The 9,816-nt window shown below is 31.2% G+C and overlaps 1 protein-coding gene across 10 annotated transcripts in view; it reads left to right on the top strand.

Moving 5' to 3' along the window:
* The first annotated feature begins 599 nt into the window (after positions 1-599).
* LOC124950589 (single-stranded DNA-binding protein 3) overlaps positions 600-9,816 on the top strand; it is a 33,311-nt gene continuing 24,094 nt past the window's right edge. For 4 of the 10 annotated variants that reach the window (XR_007101403.1, XM_047497528.1, XM_047497527.1 and 1 more), the window contains exons 1-10: positions 601-2,487; positions 3,462-3,534; positions 3,611-3,672; positions 3,761-3,845; positions 4,004-4,045; positions 4,184-4,270; positions 7,405-7,512; positions 8,065-8,139; positions 8,251-8,299; positions 9,046-9,075. Coding sequence is in view for 9 of the 10 variants with exons in the window: in XM_047497528.1 (XP_047353484.1) it covers positions 2,432-2,487; positions 3,462-3,534; positions 3,611-3,672; positions 3,761-3,845; positions 4,004-4,045; positions 4,184-4,270; positions 7,405-7,512; positions 8,065-8,139; positions 8,251-8,299; positions 9,046-9,075 (667 nt within the window). In the remaining variant the exon portion in view is untranslated. Of the gene's footprint in view, positions 2,488-3,461; positions 3,535-3,610; positions 3,673-3,760; positions 3,846-4,003; positions 4,046-4,183; positions 4,271-7,404; positions 7,513-8,064; positions 8,140-8,250; positions 8,300-9,045; positions 9,076-9,816 lie in introns of all 10 variants that reach the window. The other 6 variants (XM_047497534.1, XM_047497531.1, XM_047497525.1 and 3 more) reach the window with 6 other exon arrangements.

The following is a 9,816-nucleotide window of genomic DNA, read 5'->3' as shown; positions in this document are numbered from 1 at the left end:
ATGGGCTGTAAATAAAATATAATAAGAAGTAGTAACTACCTTTTTATGTTTATTATATATGTTGAATTTTAAAGAAAATTTTTTTAGAAGCTAAAAAGATTTTAGTCTAATGCGCGAATAATATGTAAGAGCGCATAATACTTTATCGATGAAATCACAAGTATGAAAAATCATCGAATATTCGTATTTCCTAGAGAGAGCTTTAGATAATAAATTATAATTCAAATCGATATCCTTTATTAATAAAAAAGAAAAAGATATATCTATTCGATTCAATATATAATGAATGAATGAATGAATGAATGAATGAAATTTAAAAAAAAAAAAAAAAAAAAAAAAGAAAAACCCTTAGCAATTAGACACTGTATTCATTTAAGAACCTCCTTACCCGTTATATTTGACTCACACTCTGTTGTACTTGAATGGCATCATACGGCCCTGGTATACGGGACAAATAGTTGCGCGCGCAACCTCCACGTTCTTTGCACGACCGAGAGAGAGTTCAACGGAGACGACGTATTGCGATGAGAACGACAGAGAAAGTAAAAGGAAGGGAGAGAGAGAGCGTGAGAGATGGGGAGAAAAAGGAGGGGAGAAAAGAGAGGGAGAGGGAGTACGATCCTCCGAGACGCGTATACGTGTGCGTCGTCGTCGTCGCGTGCGAAGCCGAAAGAGTAGGTAGCACACTTCCGAAGTTGTGCGCGCGTACAACACCGTGAGAGTTCAATTCCTCTCCGCGCATACGTGTTATCCTGATACTACCTTTCGTCCTCGTTCGACCGATAACGCGCGTATGTAACGATAGGGACGTACGATAGTAAAATTTTCAGTTAGGACGAGTGCACGGTAAAAAGAAGGGACGACAGGGCGACTCATCGACAAAAATTTGGAAACTTGTATATGCAAGTAACAGCCAGCGCAACAGTAACGACAATAACGACGGGGAAGACGAAGGCGACGGAGACGGCGACAGCGACAGCGACGGTGGCGGCGGCGGCGGCGACGACGACGACGTCAAACGGACAACAACGACAACACAACGTGAAATCGGTGTGTGCGCGCGACGCCTTCTCTGTAGATTGTGTACGTGTACCTGTGCTCTTGCGCGTGCTCTTTTAGTGGCGCGTGCACGTGTATGTGCGTCGTCGTTGACTGATAGGTACGCGTTAGGTGAGGTGAGGTGTGGAGTGGTGTGGTGTGGTGAGGTGCGGTGAGGTGCGGTGCGGTAAGGTGAGGTGAGGTGAGGTGTGCTGAGGTGAGAGGCATATCGAAGGGAAAAGAGCGAAGAGAGTGAATTGACCGAACGCGCAACGACGACGACGACGACGACGACGACTTTGCCATCGTCGCCGCCGTGTGCCGAGAAGAGACAGAAAGAGAGAGAGAGAAAGAGAAAGAAAAGAGAGAGAGAGAGAGAGAGACGCGCCGCGATTTCCATTGGAGAACAATAAGCCTTGAAAAGAGTACGAGCGAGGGAAAGAAAGCGTGCGAGTGAGAAAGAAAGAAAAAAATAGAGATAGAGATAGAAAACTATCGTGAAGTGTGCCCTAGAGGTGAGACACGAGAGAGCGCGGCCGAGTTCGACGAGTAACGGAACAACGACGCGGGCTCTAATATAACAGAGAAAAATTGACGATACGACTGCGAAAAAAAAGAAAAAAAGGAAAAAAAAAAAAAAAAAAGAAAGAAAAGGAAAGGAAAAGAAATAAATGAAAGCGGGGGAAGCTATAAAAGAAATAAAGAAATAAATAAAAAAAATAAATAAGAAAAAAGAAAAAAAAAAGAAAGAAAGAAAGAAAGGAAAAAGAAAAAGGAACAATAATACGACGATGCGCGTACGCGACGCGGCTCTTCTTCCGTGATTCGTTGTCATGTCATGTGAGGCGAAGCGTCTGCGCCTCGTTCGTTTAGTTGTACAGTGACGCCAACGAGAAAGAGGAATAAGACACGAAGAGAGAAGGAAAATTCTCTGAAAAGTCTAGCGATCGCTTTACTACATCCTCTTCCGCTTTTCGTACGCGCAACTTTTTCTTCCTTTATTTCCTCTTTCGAATCCCTACCCCCTCTTATCCTTTTCTCTTTCTCTTCTTATTCCCTTTCCCCCACCCCGTCCTCGTTTTCACAGAGATACGAAGGTAGCCAAGAGCGCGTCCGTTTCCTCCTCCTCCTCCTCCTCCTCTTCCTCCTCCTCCTCTTCTTCCTCCTACTCCTACTCTTTCCCTTTCCCCTCTAACCCCTCCATCCACCCCTCTCTCACTCTATCCTTCCCTCTCTCCTTCCCTCTCTCCTTCCCTCTCTCTTTCTCTTTAGCTCTCTCACTCTCTCCGTTGCAATTCTCCTCCTTCGAACGATAGCCGCAGTCAGACATTGCTCACTTCTCGACCTGACGACTGTTCTGTGTTTACGCTGGAAGGATTGACAAATCACAACGATGTACGCGAAGGGAAAGGGGTCCAGCGTACCATCGGATGCTCAGGCCAGAGAAAAGTACGTATTTATTGTTAAACAAAATCCATTTTTTCATCGTATTATCCGTGCCGATTGATCGACGAGTGACTCCATTTTTCCTTCTTTTTTTCTCTCTCTCTCTCTCTCTCTCTCTCTTTCTCTCTCTCCTCTCTCTTTCTCTCTTTTTTCCTGCTTTTTGACATCGTGCTATACCTTAAAGCGTTTACGTACTTTGATACCGGTCGTTCGTATTTAAGTAAAATCGTTTGAATCATATCGTCGTAATTTATATTTTTAAATTTGAAAGTCGTATCTCAATGGCTGACTTCAATGGATCTTCGAAATATTTATCTATTCAGAATTTCCATTTTGGAACGCATAATATAACAGCGTATGATTTCGCGATGGTTCGTTCCATTTCAATAACATTTCATGTTCCTTCGATTATTGTTTACAAATGGATCATTCGATTGTGTTAAAATTTGGAGGGTAAAATGTTAGATGGCGACGGTCGAAAGTTTTTGTTTTCATTAGCTCTCGTAGGACTAAGGAGATAGCGTGTGCTGTCCGTGTTGATAGCTATTTAGTTAAGATTTCGCCGCATAACCTGCTTTCACGCGGTCTTGAGTGTACGCTGTCACTGAATAGAGACGTTTGATTGGCAGAGAAGTCTAATTTCGAACGCCATATTTGTATCTTTCGTGAAAGAAATGGTATATACCGTAATGGTTATGTACCAGCAAAAAGATTCTCAAAGAATAATTAATTTAACTATTTATATTATAATTATTGTGAAGATGTAAAATCGTCGATATATAAAAATTAAAATGTATTTTATACATTTACAATATTGAAATTATATTTTTCATTTATGAAAACAATTTATGTGAATGCTTTCTCACATCACATGGAGTATTTAAGTCAGATTTCTTTCTTTTTTTTCTTTTTTCTTTTTTATATATAGAATTAACTTCAATCAATGATTCAATAATCAATTGTTATTATGCTTTTAGATTAGCTTTGTATGTATACGAATACCTTCTTCATGTCGGCGCACAAAAAGCTGCACAAACATTCCTATCGGAGGTAAGAATGATGGTATAACGATATTATGCTTTTATATTGAATATATGACTATTAATTATATTTTATTGTCGTGCAGATTCGATGGGAGAAAAATATAACGCTTGGAGAACCACCTGGGTTTTTACATTCATGGTGGTGGTAAGTGACATTGATCAGATATTTAGAAAATTTATTATAACATTGAACAATTTTTAATTTGTATACAATTGATATAATATATTTCTAGTGTGTTTTGGGATCTGTATTGCGCAGCACCAGAACGACGAGATTCATGTGAACACAGTAGCGAGGCCAAAGCTTTTCATGATTATGTAAGTTATTTTTTAATATATTAAGCAAATTTTTATTATTTTCGATTATTACTAAACATATTAATAATAACATTTGTTATTTGAAAATAATATTAAATAATTTATCTTTTGAGGCATCTTATGCAATTAGACTGATACGATAAATATTTTTGTCACAGGGTTTTGTGAACAGTGGTTATGGCGTTAATGGAATTGCACATGTAAGTTGTTAATTATATCCTTTTACTTACTTATTTATTTATTTTATATACAATCATATATGTATATATGTATATATATATATCCATCTATATAAAATAAATATTCTTTTGCAATATATAACAAAAACATTATTGCAGAATGCTGGCCCAGCTCCATCTCCAATTGGACAGATGCCACCTAATGATGGTATGCCTGGTGGTCCAATGCCTCCAGCATTCTTTCCAGTAAGTTTTTGTTTTTTGAAACTAACGTAATCAGTTATAATTATAATATACTTCCACTTAAAAGTTTTACTCTGAAAGTATTATTGGTAATATATTATATATATATATTCGCGAAAATAATAGTAATTATAAAAATATTTTATAGGAACAGTGCAAGAAAAAGATACATTATTACTTATGTATTTTCTTATATTTCACGAAGATAATTAAGTATTATCTAAGATATAAATGACAACATGAAAATAATTTGTCATATGTCATTGTTATGTTTACATACATATTCATTCATTACATTTACACAAACACACATGAGTGTAGTCATACTATATCCCTTAGCTCTCTTTTGCTACGATGCACGTAATCACATCTTGCTCACGTACATGTATCTGTGTGTGCGTGCGCTCATATCGTCATCGTCAAATTTTATATTTAAGACAAAAATATAAGGGAATTAACGAGGTTAACAGTTCATCAAATCACGATTTATTAAATTTCTAAGTTTTCTTATGATTAGGGGCATGTTTGCAGTTTTTAAAGAAAAATAAAAAATGAAGAATATTCATGTTGGTAATTGAATAGTTCAATTACATTATTATCTAGTCAATAGGATTTTTAATCATTCAAATATCGAACATAATTATTGATTACTTAGACAGATAATTTAATTTTAAAATATTGTTATATATAATTTCAGTATCTGGATTTTTATCTAATATCTTTCATTGATAATTTATTGAATTAACATATGTTATCTACCGAAACATTTATCTGTTACTATCGTTATATTTAAATATCATGTAAATTAAATTTAGTTCAAAGCATGCAATATATTCAAATTTTATTACATCGATAATAAAATTATAATGGTTATTTGTAATTATATATATATATATATATATATAAAATATCTTTATCACAAATGTATATTGAAAATACTTAACATAAATCTTATGCAATAACAAAGTGATGACACATATAGGTAGAATCAAAATGTTCTTGTAAATATTTTATATATGATCATCCATTATGAATTTATACAAGAAAACTTTCAAAGTTTGGAAAATTAAGAAAGATTATATTTTAAAGAAAAATGTATATAAGAAATGCATACCCTAATTTTCTTTATCTATACTTTTTATGTTATATGTTCGTTTTGATACAAGTGTACAATGAAATAATATTCTTGTTATGCTTTGTTACACTGTATTTACATATATACTTCCTTTTCTCTTTGCTATGTATTTAACTCTTGTATGTGCGTCCTTGTTCTAACTTTTCTATCTTATTTCTTTAGTGAATAACGCAAGTCTAGACATTTCACACAGACAAGGGTTATATAAATGTTAGAATAGTACTAGCTCGAAAATCCCAGTATAGTATGCACATAACTCAGTTGAGTGTTTGACCTTGTGCTGACATTATTTTCTTAAAGTTTCGTTTTTTTTTTTTACTCGATACAGTTTCAAATTTTTAGACAAGACAATTTATAGTATACGCACATGTATATTTAAATTCTTTTTTAAGAAGGGCTATCAGTAAATATATAAGATATTTATAGGATTTATAATATGTGTATATGCTATGTGTATATGTATGCAATATTCATGTTTTTAATAACAAATATTACTGTGGCCTTAACGCATTGTGCTAAATGTCTATTTTAAAAATAATTTCTATTTTAAAAAATAAAAAAAATAAAAAGATATATATATATACTATATATGACAATAATTTAAAAAAGCAAATGCAAATTTCGACAGCATATCGAATGAATGCATTTTGTAAATTTAATCTAGTCAGCCAAGCGTATACTCTCTGGAAAATATTGCAGATATAATTTATAAACTTCCCTATATAGTAATTTAATATTTTTGTAAATGATCTATAGAATAGAACAGTCTCCTGAAATATTGCTGTAAATTTAACCTTATATATAAAAAAAACAGAGCAGATAAAATTTCATGGATATCAACAAATTTAAAATATATGTATATATTAGTATACATATTAATATACACGTATGAATACACATGTACATATGTATATATGCATATATATACATGTAGAAAAAGGAAAAAAATTTAGTTATGCATATGTTGCTCGTTCAAATCTTTATTATTTTTGCGTTGAATTATTCTTGTGCGGGATGACTTAAAATTTATAAATATGACATACAAGGTGTCATAGAGAAAAATTAAATTGTTGCAAAAAAGCTATATAATTTTGGATTCATAATAATTAATTCAAGAAGAACCTCATGTGTCTATTGAAAAATAAAAATTGTATTTATTTTAACAAAGGATAATTATTTGTGATGTACAATGTATAATATAAGGTGATCGTCTTTAAAATCTGTTGTATTATGTTGTTAAAATATTATTACAATTATCAAGCAATGTTGTGCATGTTTATATAAATTTAAGTTTCATTTCATTTCTGTTTCATCAATTTACAGAGCTATGCTGTTATGCTTTCATTTCATATATTATTATTGCTTTGCATTTATTTGTTTTTGTTTTCTTTTCTTTTATTATTTTTTTTTTATGTACATATTTATTATTTACATAATATTTTTTAAAATTATTATTTTTTTTTTTTTAATTAATATATATATATTTATTTTGAAATTTTTCTTTAAAAATATTATTTCTAATTGGATCTATGACTTATATAGCTTTTTTTTAATAAAGAGAAATATCTTTCTTAAAATAATATGTAAAATCTGAATTTCTTGAAACATAGTCTATTATATATGATAAAGACAATGTTTTTTATATAATTTTGAAATGTTCAATTATTAATACATAATATGGTATAAAGCGTGTATTGCAGTTTTAAAATCAATTATTCTAATTTGTATAAATATGACAAAACAAATTAATATATTATTTCATATTTACTATATTATACATAATAATATAAAATGTGATATCAAATGTACATACAACAGAATGAAATCCCATTTATTGAAAAAATATCATGTAGATTTATTTGTTGGCTATAACAATCAACATATTTGTAAGATGTTGAAAAATATCTAGTATATTAACACGATCATCCCTGAGCCTTCTAGTTTAGCTGTTGCCTGGATCGCAGTGTTGCTACATGTCTGTCGTTTGCGTTGCTTGTTGCAGAACAACTCGACAATGCGACCATCTCCGCCCACACACCCCTCATCACAGCCATCCCCCCAGCACCCCCAGCCACCCCCGCCCCCACACTCGCAGATGATGTCCACTCAGGTAAGCGCCATTCAACACACACTCTCGCTCATGAAGGATTACTTGTTCCACACTCATTACACTACATCATTGTATACCCAAAATCATTTATTTATTGTCACTGTCTTCCTTTCAATGTTATTTTCATCATCTAATTCTTTATTTTTTTCCATATTTATTTGATAATGAAAGAGCAATTGTAAAAGTATTATCCTAACAAATGTTAATAAAATACAAAAGAAAAGTTTATTTTATATGTAGGAGTTATTAAGTCAAATATATATAAAATTATTTTATATATATTTTATATAATATATATTTTATATTATATAATATATATCATTACTCTATTAATAACATATTACCTCTCAGGTAGGAATACTGCATATTGTAATTGTTTTATAAGGAAGTGATTATAATTTGATACGACTAATTTTACATGATTTACTCAACCTATCGTTCACTCTATGAATTGCATATTAATAATGAATTGTTATTGAAATATTTTTTATACATATAAGTCTATTATGAGAATTTTTATTAAATATACAGTGGATTTATTCCTTGTTACAGTTTATGGGCCCAAGGTATCCTGCTGGCCCACGACCAGGAGTACGTATGCCACAAATGGGAAATGATTTCAATGGGGTAAGCTTGATTATTACTTTGTAGTTAGATATTATAATATATTGATAAAAAATTTAACACAAATGTATTGTATCATAAATATTATATGTAATCATTTTATTTTTATTTTAGCCACCTGGACAGCCAATGATGCCAAATAGCATGGATCCTACTAGGCAAGGTAAGAATTGATTTATAATATATATATTGGTATCATGTTTTTTTTTTTTTTCTGGCATTGACAAGTGTTGCGAGAGGAGAATGGCATAGACGCATGCGTACCAAAAACCACACAGCAATAAATGAATAAGTAATTTTAAAATTGGATTGGATTGCTGTGATGTGGAGTGGATTGGTTTTTGAATTGTCTAATTATAAACAGTGGTGTAGTTCTCATCTTTGCTTATTATTAATAATTTATATTATTTTTTACATATCGCAATTTATGTTTATAATATATAGTTTATGTTTATGATATATATGTTTATATACTCTTTGGAAAATATTTTATATTATTTAATTTTTCATAAACCTTATTATGATTATCAGTAATAATTCTTTAATTATTATTCTTTTCTTTTCTTTTTGTTTTTTTTTACACACACACACACACACACACACACACACACACACACACACACACACACACACACACACATATATATATATATATATACACATACACAATAGATTATATTTTTTGAAAACGGCAGAGGTATAAAATATACGCATATTATTTGATAATACACATGCGCGCGTACACACACACACACACACACATTTTTTATATATATATATATAAATATATATAAATATTTCTAAGTTAAAATATTATTCCCCTACACCACTGTAGAATAACTAGGCTTTATGGCCATCATCCTGACCTTACCTACCTGCCGTACTAATGTGTGCTCTTGTGTTCCTCAGGCGAAGCTGGAGAATTTGTAGGGTGGCAAGGTAGGAAGCAACTCGGCAACCGAATCACACTCACATGACTTAGTCAAGCCTAACTTCTATTTTTTTTTCTTCTCTTTGCATTCAATTTTTATGTTTTCACCTTTTAAAATAGAGTTGCACTAGCTTTGCAAATTCCTTGCGAATTAGTTGCTCATCCAATCTTTGCATTGAGCATGGCAGTTATAATATAAACGTGTTTAAACAATATGAAACTTCTACAATATTTTATATCATGCAAGCAAATATACCTTTTACTTTTATCAAGCTTTCTATCAATTGCAAACATGCAATGACATATGAAATTGTGGATTGTTTTTATATTCCTTTACAAGCAAATTCTGCACAAAAATTCTTAATTTTCAAAATACAATACTACACATATTATATTTTCAAGGTTTTATTTTTTTTTTATTTTAAATATGAAACATTTGAAATATGCAGAATATTTGTTGGAAAGGAATATTTGAGAATTGAGTATATATTTCTTATACACGAATACATATTTATGCACTTAATAGAATTAAACACGAAATTTTTTCTTTTCTTTTCTTTTTTTTTTTTTTTTTTTTTTATTTTATAAAAAATATATCATCATTATAAATGGATTATTCAATTTGTTTGTGTCTAACTACAACATGTTACACATGCATAAATATCTAATATTCTGTCTCAATTCATAAAATGTGCTAAGTGTAAAAAAAATATAAATGAAAAAGAATTTTTGACAAAAATACAATATAA

This window comes from Vespa velutina, chromosome 7 (genome assembly GCF_912470025.1).
Source record: "Vespa velutina chromosome 7, iVesVel2.1, whole genome shotgun sequence".
Lineage (NCBI taxonomy): Eukaryota > Metazoa > Arthropoda > Insecta > Hymenoptera > Vespidae > Vespa > Vespa velutina.
The sequence above is the reverse complement of the archived record's forward strand: the minus strand, read 5'-3'. Positions and strand labels throughout refer to the sequence as shown.